Source organism: Leptodactylus fuscus, chromosome 2 (assembly GCF_031893055.1).
Source record: "Leptodactylus fuscus isolate aLepFus1 chromosome 2, aLepFus1.hap2, whole genome shotgun sequence".
Lineage (NCBI taxonomy): Eukaryota > Metazoa > Chordata > Amphibia > Anura > Leptodactylidae > Leptodactylus > Leptodactylus fuscus.
In genome coordinates, this window is record NC_134266.1 from 77996923 (window position 1) to 78023043 (window position 26121).

General features: G+C 43.8%; 1 protein-coding gene across 2 annotated transcripts in view; it reads right to left on the minus strand.

Moving 5' to 3' along the window:
• The window catches only part of KCND3 (potassium voltage-gated channel subfamily D member 3), a 362523-nt gene that overhangs the window by 27196 nt on the left and 309206 nt on the right, over positions 1–26121 (minus strand). For both annotated transcript variants that reach the window (XM_075264056.1, XM_075264055.1), the window contains exon 5: positions 1559–1660. In XM_075264056.1, the coding sequence (XP_075120157.1) occupies positions 1559–1660 (102 nt within the window). The remainder of the gene's footprint in view (positions 1–1558; positions 1661–26121) is intronic.

A 26121-nucleotide genomic window follows, 5' to 3' on the forward strand; every position in this document is an offset into this window, starting at 1 on the left:
GAAGATTTATGCTACATAGACTTCCACTGTCAAAGGGAAGAAAATTAACCTTTAAAGAGTACCTATCAAGTCCTCTGGTACCTGCGGTTTTATATACCACTGGAAAGCTGAATTCAGCGTACTGTAAGCTTTGATGATAGGCGTCCGGGTGCTGGAGATATTGGTGTCGTTAGTTTTGGCAACGATATACCTTCACTGTCAGAAGGGTGGACCTTACAGTCTAGCGTCATCACTGGGTGGTAAGGAATGCCCCCTCTAACAGTACAATGCTATGGAAGAGTACTGTCAAGGGGGCATTCCTTATTGCCCAGCGATGACACTATGTGGTAAGGCCCACCCTTCTGATGGTGGAGAGATGTTGGTGTTAGAAGATCCTCTTTAAATAGCAAAAGTAGCAGTTGATCAGTAGAATATAGTTAAATGGGTTTTCTAGGACTTATTTATTAATGACCTATCCTTATGATAGATTATCCATTGAAAATTGTTGGGGGTCCAACATTAGGCCACCAGCCAGTAAACAGTTTCAGCACTGCAGCCTCATGGGTACTCACTAAGCTCACCACCGTACATTTGTATAGAGGCTGTGCTTGGTATCGCAGCTCAATCCATTCACTTGATCAGGCCTTGTGATGAAATTGATGTCACATGGCCAGTGAAGCAGAAGGGGCACTCAGGGTATGCTGCCGCTTTGTACTCTCCATCCACAGGGGTTATGGGTGTTGGACCTCCATAGATCTTCAGCCTGATGATCTATCCTAAGGATAGGATCATCATTTAAAAACTCCTGGAATATCCTCTTAAGCCTAAGGCCGGGGCCCCATGGGACAGAAACACGGTGATTAGCCCACCTCTGAGAACTTTCTGTCTAAAGAGCTGCGGGAAGAACCGCGATGCATTGATGCTGCCGTTTTTCCTGCAGCCCTTTTTTGCTGTGGTGGGGCCTTACCCTAAAGTCCCACGTTGTGGAAAAGTAGTTTTTTTTGTTCCAGATTTTGCTGAAATTTTTTGAGTCAAAGCCAGGAGTGGATTGAACAGAAATGGGAAGTATAAATACTTTTCCATTCCTCTTGTAGCCACTCCTGGCATTGGCTAAAAAAACTGCAGCAAAATCTGCGACAAAAGAAGCAGCTTTTCCGCAACATGGGGCCTTAGCCTAAAGATGGATTCAGTGGGGGAGGCTGAGGCACGAAAGGGCACACAATTACTGTACGGGGGTACAATACTTGTGTACCTCGGCCTGTGAGCCTTTAGTTATGTTCCTACTGCAGCACTATACAAATGTTAACATCACTTACTGTCTCCAGTAGGGATCACATTCTAAATTCCCTATTAGTATGACTCAGGAGTGTAGGAAGAAACTGGTGAACTGTGGAAAGCTTTACAAACATGGTAAGTATGTTCAGATGCCATGCAGATGTTCCCCTTGGTCAGATTCAAAGCCAGAATCCCAGCACTTTTGCAATAAAACCAGGAATAAGGACTCATTATTGTTAAGATACATCGGTCAACTATAATTGAGAAACAGATACATCTTAAAAGTTCAAGTCACCATACATACCGCCATTTCCAGTGCTTCATTCAATAAGCCATTTCTTTTACTGTGTAAGTAGGCAGATGACGTTCCTGTCTTGGCCACTCTTATCCTGGCAAGTCTAGCTTTCTGTGCAAGAAAAAAAAAATATTCCAAATGTTATTCAATGCCAGCACAATATGAGACAGCTTACAGGACATTACAAGACATCACATTTTTTACAAGTTTCTGTTACAAGTAGGGATGGATACCAGCAGTATCGTATCTAATACTGCAAAAAGACCACTGTCTAAAATCCATATTTCCAGACTCCCCTCTCCTGTGCTACAGACAGCCACCAAACCTCAAGAATATGGTTGTCAGCAGCTCATTGTCACCTTCAACTAACACAGGAACATTCCCCTGCGGACAGAAAAGGTGCAAAACCTGCCCTCACATACTGACCACTGACAGGATAGAGATACCAAACTCTAATTTGGGGTGCTATCGTATCTATGGAATGGAAACTTCTTCATTTTTGAAATGCTAATGTTATGGCAGAAAGGTGGCAAAACACATAGGAGAGGAAGTTTCACCAGCAACATAGAAGGGGATTCTTCACAGTAAGAACAGTGAGGCTTGTAGTGTTGTAGTGAGGATGCAGGTCTTCTGGAATAAGTCCACTATGAGATGGTTACTCTTGTAGATCAGAACACTTTATTCCATGCTCCATCATGGCTCCCTGTCTAACAACTCCTCCCCCTAAGCTCAGCTCCTCCTCCATTACTACCTCACTGTTGCTAGGCAGACAAAGCAGAATAAGTAAGCAGAACAGAACATACAGAACATACTTATAACAACATCACATCTCTCCCCTTCTTATAAAAAAAATAAAATGAAATGCAAACATTATAAATGAACAATAAATAAAAGGTCCAAACTGAAAAGAAAATTTTACTGCAGAACATAGTCCCTGAGGTGCGTTGGTGGCCTTCGACTTATCCTTGTCGGGTAGCGTTGAGACATCTCGTTATCAGAAACAGTCTGTGAATTTTCGGAGGTGTCTCTTGTTGGTGTTGCTGAACCAGTTGTACCTGGTGAAATTTCCTCATCATCTGTCTCCTCTGCACTTGCTCCTGGGTTGTAGTCACGAAGCTTTTTAAAATGGGAGACATTTCGTGTCACTTGATGACCCTGGCGTTGAGCAGTAACCATGGTACCTTTGACATGTGTGACTTGAAAGGGTTCTGGATGATAAGGGGATGATAACTTGTCACTGGGTCTCAGCCTTTTAACGAGGACCCAGTCTCCCACGTCCAGCTGTTTGAAGCGACAATTTCTCTTATCTGCATATCTTTTCATCCTGCCTTTGGCAAGGGAATCATTGAGGACCAATGGAGTCTGGACGTGAACTACTGGGATGTTTGGAAGCTTAATGCGCAAAAGCCTGCCGAAAAGCGCAGTCGCTGGCGGAGTTCCTGTAGTAGAGTGTGGGGTGGCTCTGTACTGTCTAAGGAATCTGTACAATTCTTGCTGCAAATCCTTGTGTTCCATGGTAGCAATCCGAAGAGTTTTGTTGATTGATTGCATGAAGCGCTCCACTTCACCATTGGCTTGAGGCCAGTAAGGAGTTATTTTCCTGTGGTTAAAACCAAGATAAGTTGCAAAAGACTGAAAATCTGCACTATTGAAAGGTGGCCCATTGTCAGTCTTCACTGTTTCAGGTATGCCATATGCAGAAAAGATTTTGTCCAGTTTTGGTATGACAGCTCTTGCAGAGGTGGTGGAAACGGGTTCAAAGACTGGAAACCTAGAAAAATCATCTATGACAACCAGTAAATAGGAATGATCTGGCAAAGTGCAGAAATCAACACTCACAGCAGTCCATGGATTGTCTGGCAGAGGTGTCATTTGTACTGGTGCTCGGCTATGGTCCACCGTAGTTGCTTGGCAAGGTATACATGTGGCAATAAGTGCTTCCACTTGTTTATCTAGTCCAGGAAACCATACTTTCTCCCTAAGTAATTGCTTTGTTTTAACTATACCTTGATGGGCCTCATGGGCCAGATCGATCACTCTACTCTGAAGTTTCTGAGGAATGACCAGGCGGTTGTCACGTAGTAGTATGTTTGAGTCAGATACAGAAAGAGAGTGTCTTGCATTAAAGAAGGCCTGCAAATATGCTGTTTGGCCCTGTGGTTGAAGACGAGTCTCAGCTAGAAAAGAGTTCCAGTTCTTAGACCGAACAGTGTCAATTACCAACTGAAGTTGGGGATCAGAATCCACCGCATGTTTAATTTCTTCGAGGGTCATTGCTCTTGGCACAGAGTGTGTAACAATGAAATTTACATGCTCCTCAGCTAAGACAGTGGCAGGCAAGTCATCTTTGGTAGACTGTGGTGAAGGGTGTCTTGAAAAATAGTCTGCAGGGTTCCCAGCTCCTGCCTCATATCTCAAGTGAAAGCGATAGTTCTGCAGGCGGAGTAGCCAGCGTTCAAGTCGTGGGGGTGGCTTTGATGAATCTTTATTGAAGATTGGAATGAGTGGTTTATGATCACTGACCACTGTGAATGGACGACCAAAGAGGTAAAGATGAAAATGAAGGCATCCCCATACAACTGCGAGAGCTTCCCTCTCAGTTTGAGAATAGCGCTGTTCCGTTTCTGTTAAAGCCTTGCTCGCATAGGAGACTGTGGAGATACTGCCAGTTTTGGACACCTGAGTTAAAATTGCACCAAGGCCTACAGGACTGGCATCCACAATGAGCTCAGTAGACTTTAGTGGGTCAAAATAGGCCATGACTGTGTCACTAGAAAGACTGGACTTTAGTGTGTCAAATGCTGATTGATGTTCAACTGTCCATGACCAAGGAGTATCCTTTTTAGTGAGTTGTCGTAGGGGTTCAGAAACAGTAGCCAGATCAGGTATGAATCGTCCACAGTATGTGACCAGACCAAGAAAACTTCGAACATCTGAGACATTTTGTGGCTGGCTAGCAGAGGTTATGGCTGCTACTTTCTCAGGGTCTGCAGAAACACCATTTTCAGAAAAAATGTAGCCAAAAAAGTTCAATGACGTCTTGTTGAACTCGCATTTTGATGGATTAACAGTTAAATTGCAGGTTTGCAGTCTCTGAAAGACTTGTTCTAGGTGATTGTCATGTTCCTCTTGGGTTGTGCCAAAGATAAGGATGTCATCACTAACATTGAGGACTCCAGGTATTCCTGAAAGAACCTGCCTGATAACATTCTGAAAGATTTCTGCAGCCGATGAAATGCCAAAATTCAGCCTCTTGAACCTTCTTAGACCGACATGAGTGCTAAAAGTTGTGATATATCTGGAGTCTGGATGCAATTCAAGCTGATGATAACCAGATTTTAGATCAATTTTTGAGAATACTTTTGCACCATTTAGATCTGTGAGAATATCATCAATGGTAGGCGTAATGTGCCTTTCTCTTTGAATGGCTCGATTGGCATGTCGCATATCCACACATAATCTGATTTTACCAGGCTGCTTAAGTTTAGGCGCAACAACAATTGGTGAGACCCAGGGAGTCGGGCCCTCGACACGTTCAATAACATCATCTGTCTCCAGGTCTTGTAGCTCTTTCTCCACTAGCTTGCGGACATGGAATGGGATGCGCCTGTGAGGTTGAACTGACGGCTGGACTGACTGGTCAATGTGTAATTTCAGTTGAAAGTCTTTCAGCTTTCCTATGCCTTGAAAGAGTTGAGGATATTTCTGCATAATAGTTTGGACAGAAGAGTGTGTTACGCTGTTTGCCAGTTTCACTAGGCCCAGAGATACCGCACTATTGCAGCTCAGAAGAGTGTCTGCAGAACACTCCACTACATAGAAAGTGTCCGTGATGGATTTCCCTTCAGCCTTTAGTAATGCCTGAAATTTGCCACATAGAGGTAATGCAGTAGCTGAACCATAAGGATATATCTTCAGGTTAGTACATTGCAAAGCAGGTTTGTTCTTTAGCTGGCTATAAGTGGCATGACTAATAACATTGACAGACGCCCCTGTATCTACCAGTGTCTCCACCGGATTGCCATGTATTAAGATGACTTGTTTGGGATTAGACATTGCATGCACATTGTGAGACCCCTCAGTCACTGAGAATAAGCAGGTGCTGCTGGGCTCATCCGCAGGGGACACTGACTGCACTGCCTGAACTTTCTGTGGCAAGGCTTGTTTAGCAGAGAGAGAAGATTGTGATCTGCAGACTTTTGCAAAGTGATTTTGTTTCCCACAGTTATGACAAGTTACTCCCTTTGCTGGGCATGGTTTCTGATGAGGATAAGGACCTCCACAGTTGTAGCAGGCTGCAGCCTGTGTGTGAGGCACATGTGGCTTCTGAGTGAGCTTTGCTACAGAAGATGGCTGCTCTGGTATACAGTCTGTGTTCTCTATAAGTTTAGCTTGATTCTCTGCTGCATCATGAATACGTGCAATGTCCAGTAGCTTTGCTAAAGTCATGGTGGGATCTCTGAGTGCTTGTCTCCTTAACTTAGAGGACACACAACCTTGTATGATTTGCATCAGAATTTCCTTGTCTATATCTGCAAATTCACAGTAAGCTGCAAGTTGTCTTAAGCGGACATGATATTCATCAATGGTTTCTGTTGCTGACTGTTTTGACTGTCTAAACTTGAAAATTTCAAAAGCTGCATTTATGTATGGAGAGAAATGCTTAGTTAGTGCTGCTTTGCATAATTCATAGCCACTGTCCTCCCCTGTATTGGGCAGAGTTGTGAAGATATCATAGACTTGCTCCCCTGCATAGTGCAATAACATGGCTTTCTTTCTTGCATTATCAGTAATGTTCATTGCTTGCAGGAATATCTCAAAGCGTTTCAGCCATTTATTCCAGCAGGCTGCTAAGTTTGCTTGGGGCTGGTGCACATCAAATGCAGCAAAGGAGGGTAAGCAGGCCATGGCTGGTGCTAGGATTGCAGTCTTGTACACAGTTTTCTGTAGCAGTGAAATACCTTTAGCTGATTATTCTTAATCCTCGTCGCCAATTGTAGTGTTGTAGTGAGGATGCAGGTCTTCTGGAATAAGTCCACTATGAGATGGTTACTCTTGTAGATCAGAACACTTTATTCCATGCTCCATCATGGCTCCCTGTCTAACAACTCCTCCCCCTAAGCTCAGCTCCTCCTCCATTACTACCTCACTGTTGCTAGGCAGACAAAGCAGAATAAGTAAGCAGAACAGAACATACAGAACATACTTATAACAACATCACAAGGCTCTGGAACTCTCTGCCCCAAGAAGTGGTGATGGTGGAGTCATTACACAAGTTCAAAGAGGGCCTGGATGCCTTTCTTGAAGAGAACAATATTACAGGTTAACAAAGAAATTCCAGCACTCTCCGGATACGATAAAAACTTCAAACCTTTATTGCTTCATAAATAAAATTCTTGTCCATGTACATGCAGTATCTGCATTGGCAGACTCAGCGTATCGCTGGTAACAATGCTACGCGTTTCGGATTAGATCCTTCTTCATGGCATGACCTTTTTTAATATTACAGGTTATGGATTCTAGATCTTAAGGACACATTGATCCAGGGGTTTTATACTGACTGCCAGATTTGGAGTCAGAAAGGAATTTTTTCCCCTGAAATGGGGCAATTGGCATGAGCCACATGTTTTTTTTTCGTCTTAGTCTGGATTAACACTGTAGGGGACTGTAGTGTTATGGGTTGGACTTGATGGACTGATGTCTTCATCCAACTTCAAGTATTATGCAACTATGTAACATTTTTTAAGGCTGGCATGTCATATGTCATTAATAAAGGGACCAAAATGGGTAAGGCATGCTCCGGCCTCTTAATAAATCAGGTACAGGCCCGAGTGCCAGAATGGACATCTACGCCAGTCATGAAGATTTCTTGTATAACACACTCCAGAAAACTGGTATAAGCTCTACTAAATACATCCCCCCCTGCCTGTTCTTTCCTACATTCATGGAAAGTGTTGAATGTGGTGAACAGTGGGGGATGTACTGCAAATTTGATACAATAAAGTCCCTTACACCAAATGTGTGCAACATTATTACCCATGCACACTAGAAAACTGGTGAATATGGGCTAATAAATGCCCCCCCCCCCCCCAAAAAAAAAAATACTTTGTAGCTTGCTATTTGTGGGGGTTGCATAGCCCATTCTGTCCACCTCCAAAACATTTAAAATGGGTATGACCATAGTAGAACTGGATCATGGAGCAATGCAAGGAGATGGCTTAATCTAATAAATTCTAAGTGTTTTATTTCATGTGGATGGCTTGTTGAATGTTTGTCGGTTCATTGGGTAGGAGATGGCACCAGTATCTGGGTGCCTGTGGAGTGTATTGGAAAAGCAGGTCCACTCCATGGTGGTCCCACCTTACATCTAATGACCTAAGGGATCTGCTTCTGTTACAGAGACCATACCTCACTAAGCCAGAGCATGAGAGGAACTTACATAATATTAGGAAAGTGGTTTTAATGTTATGACTGATCACTGATGAATGATGTTGGAACAACATAAGCAGCAAGATAGAAAAAGAAATAAATGTTAAGAGTCTTTTGTCATTGACAAAACGAATTGAAGGAAGTGCCTGGTGCGATAAAGTGCTTGAGATTCTGCACACTCCCCTGTATCTGATAGAATGAATCAAGAGACAACTATCACAGGCATCAAACAGAACAGCTTCCTTTCAACACAGATCATTCATTGCAGATAGTGGACAAGTACTTGTAATTTCCCTAATCAAAAGCGCCAAGTCCGCTGTGTTGCTTGTATTCCTGTTCACGAAAAGCCGGATCCTTTGCTATTCTTCTCAATCATAAAAGGTAAATAGAATAGAATAGAACTTGTCATAATTATATTTGGACACATTTTCAAATATAATCTTTCCAAGAACTGATGCAGAACTGCGCGCCGCTCCCTAATTATTATTATTTAATTACATTTGGATTTTAAGTGTTGTAATTGTAGAGGTAAATATCGCCGCTGTTGCTGTTCCAGGCCGGAAATAATGAGCAGTTCATGAATACTCTACAAATGTATTGCTTTCCTATCTGGCAATTTTTTATATTTGTAGGTTGAATATTTTACGGATAGAAATTGGCACCCGCAATTGAATCCATTGTCCACATACAGTCATTACCTTCACATTAAGGGCACACGTTCTGGCAGTCGCAGCTGAATTCCCACCAATGACTGCATGAGATTGAATGTGATAAATCAGATTTACCTGCAAACTCATGTTATGATTGGCTACCCTAAGGTCGGCCATGCCGTTCCATTTTCCATCAGTTGTAACGGCCAACTTCGGGTCCAAAACTACCACAAAGGAAGAGTGGCCGTGTTAGACAAAGAATGGACAAAAAATACAGGTATGTCAGGTCTTGTAGATTCTTAAAAAGGGGTCTTCTGTTCCATTTACCAAAAAAAATCTAATATAGGGCTCGTGCACACGGAGTTTACATGCACGCATTTTAGCATAATACATGGGTATAGAATACACGTGTAAAAATAGCAGTCCCATTGACTTGAATGGAAATTTCTACATTTGTAAAAAATGCGCCAAAAAACAAGTGTTTTTTACGCGTGTAAAAAATTTCATTGAAGTCAATGGGAATGCTATTTTTACACGTGTATTCTATACACGTGAATTATGCTAAAATGCACGTGTACACGGGCCCTAAGGCTTGGTTCACTTGGAGACTCCATCAGAGAGTCCACCAAAAATCAACAGAGGAAAAAGTCCTGCTTGGAGAACTTTTAACTTCACCACTTTCATCTTAAAAATGATAGACAGTGAAGGACCGCACTATAGTCAATGGGGGCTGCCAGGCTCCATGTGTAACCGCTTTTAGTTGTCCATCTCTCTATTGTTCGGATCCCCCCTCGGACCTGAAAAACTGCAAAATCGCAATGAACAATCCTGCAGAAAAGGATGCAATGCTTTTTTCTGTTTTTTTTTTTTTTTTTTTTGCTGCATTTCACTCCGTTGGGCCTAAGGCCTCGTTCACACTTGCGCCTGCTGTCCGTCCATAATGAATTCGCCGAAATTGCAGAAAACAAGACTGAGAACGGTTTGCAAACGATCCGTTTAAGAAAAATCATTCACTTCAATGGGTTTTTAAAGCCATCTGTAGGTGTCCGGTTGCAGCCTCTCCGCTGAGAATCAGCTTTTTTTGGATGGACATAAAGTCCTGCATGTCCGATTTTGTGTTCTTCCAAAAAACGCGCATTCATGGTGGAGAGGCTGCATACGGACACCTGCGGATTACTTTACAAACCCAGCGTTATTTTCCCTACTGCGTTTAAAATATGACACAAATGCAGTTTCTTTCTAATTCCGTCCTGTTCTGAATATAGTTTTCCGGCTTCCCCAACATCATTCTAAATGGTACGACCACAAAGTAAATTTTGCCAGGCAAGAAATAAATTCTTATATGGCTCTGTAAAAACAAAACAAAAAACGGCTGTCGCAGGTAGGTAGGGGTTAAACAGGATTATTAAATCTGCCCCATTATTCCTAATATAAAATACAGAGACATTCCCTTTAAGCCAAAATAATGAAGATGTGATTTCACTTTAAAGAGAGAAGAAACTAAACCAATCTAGAAATGTAGAATCCTTGAACGTAACCATAGATATATGACCAGACCATTTAGAGGGCATTGGCAGTCATTTTCCAAAAAATTGCTCATACATTTTTTTTATATAATCTTCTATATTAAGAGCTAAAAGACTAAAACCCATTTTCAACTCTGCAACTAGGTTGTCTTCTATGAGACAACTTACCGCAGTGGGAGAGTTCAGACAGATCAGAGTCGGCTACTAGGAATCCATAGGAGGAATTATCCATCGGCTTCTCCTTTTAAGTATTTAATGCAAATTCATAATGAACGCTCGGCTCTCTTGCTCACCGATGAGTTCAGGGAAATCTCTGCTTAGTTCCAACATTGTTCATTGCTGGCTATTTACATTCATATCCAGGGCTTTAGCCTTTACACTGTTGTAGTTTTCTTGTCTCATGGGGGGCTCATGTTAATGTATTGAGCTGCTATTGAGCAGCAGATTACTATTGCTGTCTGTGTCTGTGTACAGTAATTTAGCATGAGTAATAACCAGTGGTGAGATTTTATGCAAGAAAGCGGTGGGTGAACTGAGCGCGAAAAAAAAAATTAATACGTAGACTACAATAAATCACTCAAATGTAAAAACAAGGAGGTGGAAAAGATATTTTCTCACAGTCAGACTATAATGCTGTGCTTAACTTTTCCTACCTGAAGTGATTGCTCTGGATTTTAGTGCCATTAAGGTGAGCTAAACGCAAACTTTAAGGGTTTGTGCCATTAATACAAATGCCAATAAGTAAACTGAATATGCATCATAGAGTAACTTTCTAAAGTATTGTTATTAAAAAAGTTTTCTTACAGAAATATAAGAATTATCTACTTGTACTAGAAGCTGGGGTTCAAAATATATGTATGTATGTATGTATGTATGTGCATGCCATTCTAGTGAAGCTATGTTAGCCATGTATGCCCAGTAAAATAAGATGTATCCTGTCAGGTATCCTCTAAAAAGTAGCGTGGCATATGATTCAGGCTGGACATAGGCTTTCCCACAACTTTGCAGAGAGAAAGCCCAGCTTGGGTGGGAGCATTTCTAACAGTAGAAGGCAGATATCCTGATACAGACTACAAGCAGAGAAGGCAAAGCAATGACATAAACACCTCTCCACAGACAGAAAGCCTATGTCCGGCCTAAATGATACCCACACTTCTTTCACTTGGGAGGCACCAGAAGCTGTACTGTATTTTTGCATCAGAAACTGTACTATATTTTTGCAACAGAAGCTGTACTGTATTTTTCTGGGTATGTATAACTAATAGAGCCTCACTAGAATGCTGTACACAGACCTATACAGCAGGGAGTGTACAAGCAGACAATTGCTATGTTTCTAAGGGCCCCTTCACATGGCGTAAGTGCTCTGCTCATTCCGAGCCGTACACGCGAGCGCTTCTAAACACTTCCCATTCACTTCAATGGGAGCACACGTAAAGCCGGCTTTACGAGCGCTCCCATTGAAGTGAATGGGAAGAGTTTAGAAGTGCTCGCGTGTACGGCTCGGAATGAGCGGAGCACTTATGCCGTGTGAAGGGGCCCTTAGAGGAAACTTTTTTTTAAAAAATAACAATACTTCACAAAGTTACTCTAAATACATGCTTAGTTTACTTATTTCCATTTGTATTAATAGCACAAGCCCTTTAGTCTATTATTATTGTGATTCATTATTGAGTATAAGATTTTTGTTTTAATCAATTATTTTTTATTAAAAAATATTTTATATTATAACAAATAAAACAAACCCATGCCTTCCTCCTCTACATTACAAAGAACAGTCCTTGACAGAGACACATTCACATTAAACCTGTACAGCAGTATCAGAAACAAGATAACAGGGACATAATCTGAAATATACATGATGTTGAACGAATGACAAATATATTGTATACATTAAGAAGACTTTAACGGGCAATCCCTCCTTGAAGGACACCACCTATATTATCAGAAGGAGAACTAAGTTCAAGATTTATTTAGACTTTTTTTTCCATTTTGGGTATTAGGGTGCATGCACACTACGTAACGCCGGGCGTGTATGAGAGCCGTACACGCCGGCATTACGGCAGACTGCCGAACACTTCCCATTCACTTCAATGGGAGCGCTCGTAACAGCGGCGTTTACGAGCGCTCCCATTGAAGTGAATGGGAAGTGTTCGGCAGCCCTGCTGTAACGCCGGCGTGTACGGCTCTCATACACGCCCGGCGTTACGTAGAGTGCATGCACCCTTACTGTATATTGTTAGGCCCGGTTCACATCTGTGTTTGGTATTCTGTTCAAGGAGTCCCCCAAACGGAATACCAAATGCATTAAAAAGCGGTGAGCAATGAAAAAACACAGACCCCATAAACAACAATGGGATCCATGTGTTTTCCGCGCTTTGTTTTCTGCTTGAAGTATGGACCCCATTATAGTCTATGAGGTCTGTGTGGTTTCTTAGCTAACTGCTTTTTAATGCGTTAGATATTCCATTTAGGGGGTCTCCAAGTGGATTCCCCATACGCAATACCGAACGCAGATGTGAACCAGGCCTCATAATGCACTGTATGAGCTGTGGTTTTGTGGCAGAGATATTCTACCATTACCATTCATGCAAAAAGTTCTGAAAAAGAGAAGGTTGTATGTAAGCAGATGTTTAGTGCATGAGTAACATACTCTGAACACATTAAATTTAGTGGAACCGGCCAACCATCTACTGTGTTGGGGACTGTCATGTCTCTACCCATTCAAACATATCCAACCCTTTTGCTCTTAGGGAAAATAAGCAGCTGTCAGATGTTTCTGTCGGCAATTTACTGTAATTGAGACAAAAAGGAAACATTTGAAAAATAAGAAGTGAAATCTGATTTATTGCCATGGGCAACTACAACACATTTCTTGGCATATGTTTTAGCCGCCTGATTGGCTGATTACTAGAGATGAGCGAACAGTGTTCTATCGAACACATGTTCGATCGGATATCAGGGTGTTCGCCATGTTCGAATCGAATCGAACACCACGTGGTAAAGTGCGCCAAAATTCGATTCCCCTCCCACCTTCCCTGGCGCCTTTTTTGCACCAATAACAGCGCAGGGGAGGTGGGACAGGAACTACGACACTGGGGGCATTGAAAAAAATTGGAAAAAGTCATTGGCTGCCGAAATCAGGTGACCTCCATTTTAGACGAATAGTGGATTTCAAATCCGGGTCATATGAGAATGTGAACTTTGTGACTATGAGACAGGGATAGCTGTACAGGCAGGGATAGCTAGGGATAACCTTTATTTAGGGGGGAATGTTATTAAAAATAACTTTTTGGGGCTCTATCGGGTGTGTAATTGTGATTTTTGTGAGATAAACTTTTTCCCATAGGGATGCATTGGCCAGCGCTGATTGGCCGAATTCCGTACTCTGGCCAATCAGTGCTGGCCAATGCATTCTATTAGCTTGATGAAGCAGAGTGTGCACAAGGGTTCAAGCGCACCCTCGGCTCTGATGTAGCAGAGCCGAGGCTGCACAAGGGTTCAAGCGCACCCTCGGCTCTGATGTAGGAGAGCCGAGGGTGCACTTGAACCCTTGTGCACCCTCAGCTCTGCTACATCAGAGCCGAGGGTGCGCTTGAACCCTTGTGCACACTCTGCTTCATCAAGCTAATAGAATGCATTGGCCAGCGCTGATTGGCCAATGTATTCTATTAGCCTGATGAAGTAGAGCTGAATGTGTGTGCTAAGCACACACATTCAGCTCTACTTCATCGGGCTAATAGAATGCATTGGCCAGCGCTGATTGGCCAGAGTACGGAACTCGACCAATCAGCGCTGGCTCTGCTGGAGGAGGCGGAGTCTAAGATCGCTCCACACCAGTCTCCATTCAGGTCCGACCTTAGACTCCGCCTCCTCCGGCAGAGCCAGCGCTGATTGGCCGAAGGCTGGCCAATGCATTCCTATGCGAATGCAGAGACTTAGCAGTGCTGAGTCAGTTTTGCTCAACTACACATCTGATGCACACTCGGCACTGCTACATCAGATGTAGCAATCTGATGTAGCAGAGCCGAGGGTGCACTAGAACCCCTGTGCAAACTCAGTTCACGCTAATAGAATGCATTGGCCAGCGCTGATTGGCCAATGCATTCTATTAGCCCGATGAAGTAGAGCTGAATGTGTGTGCTAAGCACACACATTCAGCACTGCTTCATCACGCCAATACAATGCATTAGCCAGTGCTGATTGGCCAGAGTACGGAATTCGGCCAATCAGCGCTGGCTCTGCTGGAGGAGGCGGAGTCTAAGGTCGGACCTGAATGGAGACTGGTGTGGAGCGATCTTAGACTCCGCCTCCTCCAGCAGAGCCAGCGCTGATTGGTCGAGTTCCGTACTCTGGCCAATCAGCGCTGGCCAATGCATTCTATTAGCCCGATGAAGTAGAGCTGAATGTGTGTGCTTAGCACACACATTCAGCTCTACTTCATCAGGCTAATAGAATACATTGGCCAATCAGCGCTGGCCAATGCATTCTATTAGCTTGATGAAGCAGAGTGTGCACAAGGGTTCAAGCGCACCCTCGGCTCTGATGTAGCAGAGCCGAGGCTGCACAAGGGTTCAAGTGCACCCTCGGCTCTCCTACATCAGAGCCGAGGGTGCGCTTGAACCCTTGTGCAGCCTCGGCTCTGCTACATCAGAGCCGAGGGTGCGCTTGAACCCTTGTGCACACTCTGCTTCATCAAGCTAATAGAATGCATTGGCCAGCACTGATTGGCCAGAGTACGGAATTCGGCCAATCAGCGCTGGCCAATGCATTCTATTAGCCCGATGAAGTAGAGCTGAATGTGTGTGCTAAGCACACACATTCAGCACTGCTTCATCACGCCAATACAATGCATTAGCCAGTGCTGATTGGCCAGAGTACGGAATTCGGCCAATCAGCGCTGGCTCTGCTGGAGGAGGCGGAGTCTAAGATCGCTCCACACCAGTCTCCATTCAGGTCCGACCTTAGACTCCGCCTCCTCCAGCAGAGCCAGCGCTGATTGGCCGAATTCCGTACTCTGGCCAATCAGCACTGGCTAATGCATTGTATTGGCTTGATGAAGCAGTGCTGAATGTGTGTGCTTAGCACACACATTCAGCTCTACTTCATCGGGCTAATAGAATGCATTGGCCAGCGCTGATTGGCCGAATTCCGTACTCTGGCCAATCAGCACTGGCTAATGCATTGTATTGGCTTGATGAAGCAGTGCTGAATGTGTGTGCTTAGCACACACATTCAGCTCTACTTCATCGGGCTAATAGAATGCATTGGCCAGCGCTGATTGGCCGAATTCCGTACTCTGGCCAATCAGCACTGGCTAATGCATTGTATTGGCTTGATGAAGCAGTGCTGAATGTGTGTGCTTAGCACACACATTCAGCTCTACTTCATCGGGCTAATAGAATGCATTGGCCAATCAGCGCTGGCCAATGCATTCTATTAGCGTGAACTGAGTTTGCACAGGGGTTCTAGTGCACCCTCGGCTCTGCTACATCAGATTGCTACATCTGATGTAGCAGTGCCGAGTGTGCATCAGATGTGTAGTTGAGCAAAACTGACTCAGCACTGCTAAGTCTGCATTCGCATAGGAATGCATTGGCCAGCCTTCGGCCAATCAGCGCTGGCTCTGCCGGAGGAGGCGGAGTCTAAGGTCGGACCTGAATGGAGACTGGTGTGGAGCGATCTTAGACTCCGCCTCCTCCAGCAGAGCCAGCGCTGATTGGCCGAATTCCGTACTCTGGCCAATCAGCACTGGCTAATGCATTGTATTGGCTTGATGAAGCAGTGCTGAATGTGTGTGCTTAGCACACACATTCAGCTCTACTTCATCGGGCTAATAGAATGCATTGGCCAATCAGCGCTGGCCAATGCATTCTATTAGCGTGAACTGAGTTTGCACAGGGGTTCTAGTGCACCCTCGGCTCTGCTACATCAGATTGCTACATCTGATGTAGCAGTGCCGAGTGTGCATCAGATGTGTAGTTGAGCAAAACTGACTCAGCACTGCTAAGTCTGCATTCGCATAGGAATGCATTGGCCAGCCTTCGGCCAATCAGCGCTGGCTCTGCCGGAGGAGGCGGAGTCTAAGGTCGGACCTGAATGGAGACTGGTGTGGAGCGATCTTAGACTCCGCCTCCTCCAGCAGAGCCAGCGCTGATTGGCCGAATTCCGTACTCTGGCCAATCAGCACTGGCTAATGCATTGTATTGGCTTGATGAAGCAGTGCTGAATGTGTGTGCTTAGCACACACATTCAGCTCTACTTCATCGGGCTAATAGAATGCATTGGCCAATCAGCGCTGGCCAATGCATTCTATTAGCGTGAACTGAGTTTGCACAGGGGTTCTAGTGCACCCTCGGCTCTGCTACATCAGATTGCTACATCTGATGTAGCAGTGCCGAGTGTGCATCAGATGTGTAGTTGAGCAAAACTGACTCAGCACTGCTAAGTCTGCATTCGCATAGGAATGCATTGGCCAGCCTTCGGCCAATCAGCGCTGGCTCTGCCGGAGGAGGCGGAGTCTAAGGTCGGACCTGAATGGAGACTGGTGTGGAGCTATCTTAGACTCCGCCTCCTCCAGCAGAGCCAGCGCTGATTGGTCGAGTTCCGTACTCTGGCCAATCAGCACTGGCCAATGCATTTCTATGGGGAAAAGTTAGCTTGCGAAAATCGCAAACTGACAGGGATTTCCATGAAATAAAGTGACTTTTATGCCCCCAGACATGCTTCCCCTGCTGTCCCAGTGTCATTCCAGGGTGTTGGTATCATTTCCTGGGGTGTCATAGTGGACTTGGTGACCCTCCAGACACGAATTTGGGTTTCCCCCTTAACGAGTTTATGTTCCCCATAGACTATAATGGGGTTCGAAACCCATTCGAACACTCGAACAGTGAGCGGCTGTTCGAATCGAATTTCGAACCTCGAACATTTTAGTGTTCGCTCATCTCTACTGATTACTAGTGTTGAGCGAATATTATTTGAATCCTAGTTTCGAATACCTCGCTCCCATAGGAATGCATTGAAGCTGGCGCTTAACCCCTTCGTGATCGGCCGCTCCCATGCATTCCTATGGGAGTGGAGGTATTCGAATACTATTCGCTCAACACTACTGATTACACATTTGTATTAATTGGGAGATATATTTTCCGTATTTTTCGGACTATAAGACGCACTTTTTCCCCCCCAAATTTCGGAGGAAAATGAGGGTGCGTCTTATAGTCTGAATGTGGGTTTGCAGCATGGCCGCGCTACTGCCACCACTGGTTTTCTTCAGCGGCAGTAGCGCGGCAATCTGCAGGCCCCGGCAGCTAAGACAGTCCCCGGCATCTGCTGTAATAGACCGGCGGATGCCGGGGAGTGTCTTAGCTGCCGGGGCCTGCAGATTGCCGCGCTACTGCCGCTGAAGAAAACCAGCAGTGGCAGTAGCGCGGCCATGCTGCAAATCCACTCCTCCTCCACAGGTCCCGGCAGTCAGTTAGCCCCCCCCCACCGGCCCCATACCTTTAGTGATGCAGGCCGGCTCCTGCACGGTGAGGCCGCAGGAGCCGACCTGTTCCGATGACAGCCGGGAGCCTAATGAAGGCTCCGAGGCTTGTCATAGATATATATTACTATCGCGGCTGGTCTATGACCCTCCGCGATAGTAATGTATAGAATCTCCCATAGACGGCAATACACTTGTATTGCCGTCTATGGGACTTGCAATCAAATGATTGCAGGTTCAAGCCCCCTAGGCGGAGGATATTAAAATAGTAAAAAAAAAAAAAAAAAACACTTAAAAAAATATAATAAAAAATAAAATAAATAAAAGTTCACCTCCTTTCCCTAGAATACATATAAAAGTATAACATTACTGTGAAACATACACATTAGGTATCCCTGTGTCTGAAAATGCCCGGTCTACTAATAGTTTTATGTACAGTGAACGTCAAAATCAAAAGTGCTAAACCGCTGGGTTTTTCTCTCTGTTTTGCCTCTGAATTAAATAAAAGGTGATCTAAGCAATAAACATTTCCCAAAATGGTATATCTAAAAAGTACACCTGGCCCCACAAAAAAACGCCCTATACGTCCCCGTACAGCTGCAGGGTCACCTGTCAATGTGGCCTTGCAGCTGTTCCAAAACTACAACTCCCATATATTAAATATTTTACCATTTTTTGCCTGAAAATTTTTTTTCCCTATTTTTCTCCTCTAAAACCTGGGTGCGTCTTATAGTCCGAAAAATACGGTAATTGTTACAGTCTCCATATAGTGTCCATATTGTAGTATGTAGTAGCAAAGATTGCTGTTACAACATACCCTCAATCATACAACAACTTTTCATATAAGAGTAGTACAAGTAAGTGTAGAAAATGTTAGGTAAGGAATATACAAATAAGACCTCCTTGGTGGAAGAGAGGGACATCCTTCTGACACTATCTTTTGGAACATAGTTTTTTCCATAAAATCTAATTACATATTCTGGGAATAATAGCATGTAATGTCTCTGCCTAATGAGACATAATATCCCTTTAAGAAATATATCCCTTTTAGAATATATCCTCTGAATTAAAAAATGCTCCTTTATGTATCAGGCTGCTTTGTTGATTCTCTGTTCACTCGGTCTCTTATCATAGAGTTTCTCTCTCTCACTCTCTTTCTCCCTTTCCCTTCTCCATAGACGTCTATGCTCTAACTAATTGAATCTGTGTCTGGGGGGCTAAGAGTGCTGTCTCCACTTTAGATATAGGCTCTATTTGTGACAAGAGACTGAGTTAAAGGAGGGAGGGGGAAGCAGCCTGATAAATGGAGAAAGAAGAATTTAGCATTACATGTCCTTCTATTGAATCCTTTTACTTTTAGAATTTTACACCTTATAGATGTTTTTCAGATGGTGATGTTTTTATCTATTTCCACTTCCTTATTTTATCATGTTTATTTACCGTTTGCATTTCATGTTGTTATTTTATACAGTTGGCCTGATGAAGACACCAGACTAGGTGTCGAAACGCGTTGCCATTGATCCAATAAAGAATTGCAGCGCATTTTTTATTCCCAGAAAATTTTTTATTCTACCAACAATCCCTGGTTGCTTGGTCCCCGGGTAATGCAGCAGCTGTCCTTCCGGCCACTTCAGAATCTACCATTATTTTGTTGAGGCACCATTTTTTATCCACTATTTAGCATCACAATATATTACATACTTAGTTGTCTTCACTTATACGGTTAAGGGTGGGTTCACACCAGCGCCCAGTCTCCGCTTTGCAGGTTTCCATTTCCTTCCCGAGAAATTAGACAGGAGACAGAAAGCGTCAGGCAGTTTTCAAACCCATTCATTTGAATGGGTTTGCAAAGTGTCCACCCGTGAGTGACCATGAGCATCTTCTGGTCTCCGTGGCGACAACATTTTTTTTTTTTTTTAACTGGACACAAAGTCGGACATGCAGGACTTTGTGTCCGGTTAAAATAAAACGGTTTCACCGCGGAGACCAGAAGACGCTCACTGGCAGACACTGTGTGCTGGGTTTCTGTCTCCTGTTGGCAGAAGATGGTAACCCACAAAACAGAGATCGGGCGCAGGTGTGAACCCGCCCTCAGATATGAAAAGTTGCTTCCTGATTTGAGCTATACTTTGACACAATTTTTGCATGAGTCATTCTAAGTAAAAAGAAAGATCCTAATTTTTACAAAATAGGGGAAATTCATCCCTTTCTACATCAGTTTTCTGGTGGAAATGTGGCACATCTATGGAGCACGGGTCTTTCTTGCACCATATTCCCTGCTTTACACTTCATGCAAGGGTGATGGGCCAGGGTGAGGACGCCTCGGCATGACAAATTTATTAAAACTCAGACCAGAAAATTGGTGTTATACAGGAAATCTACATCAGCTCCTTCCTGGCGTACATTTCCATTCTGGCGCATTGCATGCATCTGATTTATTAAGATGCGGAAACCTCTTGATAATTCATGCGTGCCTTGCACCAGTTGGGGACTTTATAAAGACTGGGGTAGGAATTGTCAATCTTAATAAGTCACCCCCCCATGTGCACCACTAATACACTTGGCACATCTTCTGACCGTCCTGACATGGTTTATGCTGTTTAGTTAACCTGTCCCACAATGGTAATACCTATCAGCGGTCCCCACACAATAAACAAAATGGATCTCCATGCTGACCACTATTACAACGTGCACTGTAGCAGCTTTTACAGTCTTTGCAGGATATTTTATGGGGTTTTCAGTTCTGTTCTACAGTAAATACAACATCACAATTTTCAGTTTTCACAAATATGGGTGATATATTAAATAGATCTTATCGGCTACGCTTTACTATCATCAATGGCCACCTTAGTCAACGCTCCCTCTCTGTTTTCCACTGTACGAGCTGATATAGAAGACAATGGTTTCCATAGTTATAGCTTATCTGTGACGTTCATGTCTGTTAGCCCTTACACTACCTAGTTTAATTGCAATGTATCTCATCTTTTTCATGCACCAATATTTTATAAGAGCAATCTTATTCTAATTGAAGATTTCCTAATTCATTTTGCAATACTCTTGCAGAACAAATGGCCATGCGTGTGTATTGTTGTATATGAAACCTAGCCAAAAATCTTACTCTTTCTTGAAACTTGACAGCACGTTCCATGGACACAGTACACCATTTCTGCCTACTAGTTTATTATGGAGCCCCTATTACTGGGGAGTCTATCGCCTGCATTCAGTCCTCAGTTACTCACTGGCTAATACCTGCCAGATTCTGTCACTACTTGTACATGCAGGGACACATTATAATAATAATACATTTTATTTATATAGCGCCAACATATTCTGCAGCGCTGTACAATTTGTCCTGACTCCTAAAGAGAAGGGGTACAGAGCAGCACTCGACTCCTTATGACTCAAAAAAGTATGGTTGCACGTTCACTAGAGAACTGACCAACTCTCAAAATTAGACTATTAAAAAGATTATGTGACGGCACTCTGAAGTTGTATTTGTATAAAGTATTTATTAACAATTCGGTGTAAAATGCAATGTTTCGGGAACATGTGCCTTCATCAGGCATCAGTCCATAGACGCAGTGGCGTAACTACCACCATAGCAGCAGAGGCAGCTGCCACAGGGCCCGGGACATTAGGGGCCCGGTGACAGCTACCCCCGCTACCCCTGCTCTTATCACAGACAAACTGTTGTAACTGCGATAAGAGCGGGGAAAGCTTGCAGGACCTTGTGTGACGTCATCTGTCACATGACTAGGTGGGCGTGTCTATAGCCCGTGCAGTCCTGGAAAGAGAAGGAGAGATGTGCTGCTAGGTAATGAAGGGGAGGGGGGAAGGGAGATGCAGAATGGAGAATGTCTGTCTGTGTGTAAGTGTGTGTGAGTGTGTATGTATGTATTAGGAGGAGAGGACAGTGTCCTGATATCTGTGTATTAGGAGGAGGGGGAGGTCAGTGTCAGTAGATGGATCAGTACTCTACACATTGTTTGTATTCAGACTTGCCTGCAATTGCTGTCTAATAGTAGTCAGGGGGCGCTCTGTGTATTGTATTGTATTGTACTGAAGGGGAAGAGGATGTGAGATACAGAATGGAGAGTGTGTGTGAGTGTGTATGTATGTATGTATGTATGTGTGGTGAGGAGCAACAGTAACCTAGGGGCAGAGATGGAGGGGAGGACATGAAAATGTGGGTAGAGATGAGTGGTGCATGAAACTGGGAGCAGATGCAGGGAGGGCATGAAATGTGACGTGACATCCGTGCGTTATTAAAGATGGCCAACACCACCAAAGACTGCAGCGGAGCCGGAGACAGGTAAGTAACTTTTTTTTTTTAATGTCTGTATCTCCCCTCGGTCTCCGATTATTATACTCTGGGGTCTGAAAATACCCCAGAATATAATAATTGTTCGTGGGTGTTCATTATGGGGCATAATCCCGTGTGCAGGGGCCACAATGGGGTGTAATACTGTGTGCAGGGGCCACTATGGGGCCACGCGTGCAGGAATGTGGCGTGGGGGGGTGTCGGTCGGTCAAGGTCTTCGGTGTTGGTCAGGAAGGGGGGGGCATGTCAAAAGTTCGCCACGGGGCCCCGCCATTCCTAGTTACGCCACTGCATTGACGGATAATGTGGCAATAGGATGTCATATGGTAACTGGGGAAGAACCATCGGTGGGTGGTGAGAAGCTAATGTACGCCGTGCCAGGCAGTATATAGTGCTTTGTAAATGATGCAAAAAAATAAATAAATAAATGTGATGATATGATCTCCACAGAGCCCTGATCTCAACATCATCCAGGATTACATGAAGAGCAAGTCTACATCCACAGATCTGTGCTTAGTTCTCCAACATGTTTGGAACAACCTCCCTGCTGAGTTCCTTCAAAAACTGTGCGCAAGTGGGCAGAGAAGAATTGATGCTGTTTTGAAGGCAAAGGAGAGCCACACCAAATATTAATTTGATTTCGATCTCTCTTCTTTTCATAAATTTTTTAATGACAAAAATAAACTATGAACACTTCTATTTTTTAGAAACATTAATGTGCAGTATTTTTCCACATCTGTGTAAAACATTTGCACTGTATTAAAATCCCCCCTGTAACTCTCACACAATATAAGCCTCCCTTGTTGCCCCACTCCCCATTATAATGTTTCTTTGTCACCCCCACACACAGTATACAGTACTGCCACAGTATAATGTTCTCTTGTGGCTACCACACAGTGTAGGGCCCCACACCTGATAATGCCGCCACCTTGTGGCCCTCACACATTATAATGCCCTCAGCTTGTGGTCTCCACACAATATAATGAAAACTATAGTAATCCTCACCTAGCCCCATGCTTCTGGAGGCCACTGTGGTTTCTGCTCTCATCGGCTTGGAGCAGCAGATGTGATGTAGCGACATCAGCAGCAATGATAAGGGATGAATGGTGCCATCAGCTCCCTGCTCCACCATTGTTCTAAACTCTATCTGTATCTGGAGGATGCAGATTGAGTTGAATTCAGAAAATACTACCCACAGCCTGGGACAGCGGACAGCACTCAAAATCGGGACTGTCCTGCTGAATCTGGGACCATTGGAGATATGCATTATGGGCCAGCCAAAGTCAATTAACCTACTCTAAGGCTTAATTCACAAGAACATTGGTTACTGTTGGAAGTGATTTACATAAATAGACATGTGGAAAAGACATAGACTATGTCCCCACTGCAAGCCTCAAAGTCACACAATTTCCTGGTAGCCGTCTGATCGTGGAAGCAATGCTTTTGCATTCACTACCACGACGCTCAATATCAGTGTTATGGTTAGGATTATTTTGTAATAAGAAAGTGGCCATTTCATTTCCATGTCACCGGACAGAATCAGGAGGCCGCTATTGATGGATATTACAAAAAAGATCTTGCAGTCTTTGCTCTGACCGCTGAGCATCACAATATATTGACACTTCCTTTTCTGTAGAGATCAGTTTTCAGCAGTCGTCTCATTATTATCACAAGAAGGATTATAATGAAAAGTAACAGTAAGTAAAAGTCGCACAACTTTACCTACAGCAGATAACTGATCATCAGCTTTCTACAGATACCTATGGATCATGTGACTGCTGTAAAGCATATCTCTGAATACTGCAGCTGAGGCAAGGTGACTGCCCCCATAAACATGTACAAAAAAATTAACCACTTCCGGACCGCCCATAGACTATGTACATCCGGGAAGTGGTTGCCTAGTTCTGCCAGGACGTACCTGTACGTCCAGTGAGAACACAGCAGCTGCACGGAGATCGTGCAGCTGATTTAAATGGGAGCCGGCTGTAACTTCAGCCAGAGCTCCCAGAGAGAAAACAGGGCAGATTTATTACCTCCCCTGCCTTCTTGATCGCTGTGTATACAGTGCTCAATGAGCGCTGTATACACAGCTATGGACGCAGCCACAAATCAGCTGCTCTCTGACCCGGCGGACACGTGATTCGCCGGGAGCAGAGTCTTACAAGAGCTTCTGGGTCCTACAGGACCCCAGATCAGCTCAGTAAGCTGTATATACAGTGTGCAGGAGACTGGATTTCTCCTGTAACTGGGGTGAAATGTAGCAGCCCCAGTTATAGGAGAAATCAGCCTCAAGTACAAAAAAATAAGTGATCAGATGTCCCCAAAGGTCTCTTATCACCTTATGGCGACACAATCTGAAAAAAAAAAAAAAAAAATATAATAAAAAAGTTTTAAAAAATGTAAATAAAATAATAATAAAAATAAATAAATAATACGCTAATAAAACGCCGTTATTAAAGGTTATAGCCCCACCCCCGACGACACCATACAAAATAAAAATTACCGTAACGGAGAGGAAAAACTATATTATAAAGTTTTCCAGTGATACTTTGTGTTATTAAATTAAAAAAAAAAAAAAAAAAAATTGAAAACCAGACACAATTTCCCTCCTATTTTGTTTATATTTTCCTGGATATAAAAAAAATTAAAACACATTCGAAAATAAAGATAACATAAAAATAAAGCCCTATATGTCCCCGAAAAAAGGCGCAAAAATTAGTTGACTGAGACATACGGGAAAAATGTTACAGACCTCAAAACCGCACATACAAAATAAACCTAAAATGTGTCTGGTCCTGGACCACAAATTGGCCCGGTACTGAAGTGGTTAAATAAAAAAAAATAGTCTAATCATAAAATCAAAAAAAGATTTGAAAAAAAATATGTGATTTTATTTCATTTTAATTAGTAAATAAATGATAGGTTATACATTCCTTTTAACTAGAAGGTCGACTTTATGTATCAGTTGCAATGAAAAGAGGATTTCTGGAGGCCTCTGTCAGATTAGTTTTCTTCAGCTGTGGGCTGGTTAATACTATTTGTATCTGGTTTACATGGAAGGGTATGCCAGTGTCAGAGTGAACTATTCACCCAGGCCTTTAATCAGAATTCCTCAGTTTTGATCTCTAGCGCTAGATATGATTTAGCTCTATACATTTACAGTGAGCTTACTCCATCTGCGCATGAGATCCGCTCGACTACATCATAAGCAGTTCAGCAGCTGCTCGCTTTTACAGGGCTCAGGGCTGCAATCAGGTTAAAGCTTTCATATTTCTATATTCCTTCTAAAATTCCATATGTAAATTTGGCTGACCAGTCCTACCTGCCGCTGAGAACTTGTGCATATTTATTTACTATATACAATTACTACAAACAATGTTTTATTATTAAGCGCTTGCTTTTTCAGAAGTCAGCAGATCAACCCCAAAATCTTACGCTTGTGCAGATCATTTGTGGCCCTGTGCATGCTCAGTAAGTCCCCTGTCGTGGGTAACAGTCTCACAACAGCTACTGAGCAGTGGCTTAACCACCAGGGTATCAGTGGCTGCCACAGGGCCCGGGTCATTAGGGGTCCCTAATGTTTTTTTGTTTTTTTGGTACTATTCCGTTATCGGGCCAGCAGCAGCGCATTTCAGCACCAGCTTTCGGGACAGCAGTTCAGTTCAGCAGCGGGAATTACAATGACATCCGAGGACTGCTGGCCCGATGCTTGTGCCCAGTAGCCAGTACATCAATGACCCCCCCTCCATCTCCTCCTCCTTCCAGTGCTGCCCCCCAGCTCTCCTTACATCTACCCCGTACCCTCTCCCCGCCACATGACTAAGCCGATGCTGGCCCGATGATAGAGGCCGTGCTTGTGTGTAGTAGGCAGTACATCGATCGATGCCCTCATCCTCCTCTTCCTTCCAGTGCTGCCCCCCAGCTCTTCTTACATCTGCCCCGTACCCTCTCCCTGTAATAGGCCTCACCGTAAATCTTGAGCAATGAATGCTACTAGATAGCCGCCGGACGCTGCAGAAAGTTTGTCCCTCCGGCTCGCTGTAGCTCACCGTTCCTATAGTCGGCGTGTTTCTTGTCAGGGCCTGGATTGAGCCCCGGTGTCTTTCCTTTCGGTCTCGGTACTAGCGCTGAGGTGAGGCCTAGTCGTGTGGCGGGGAGAGGGTACG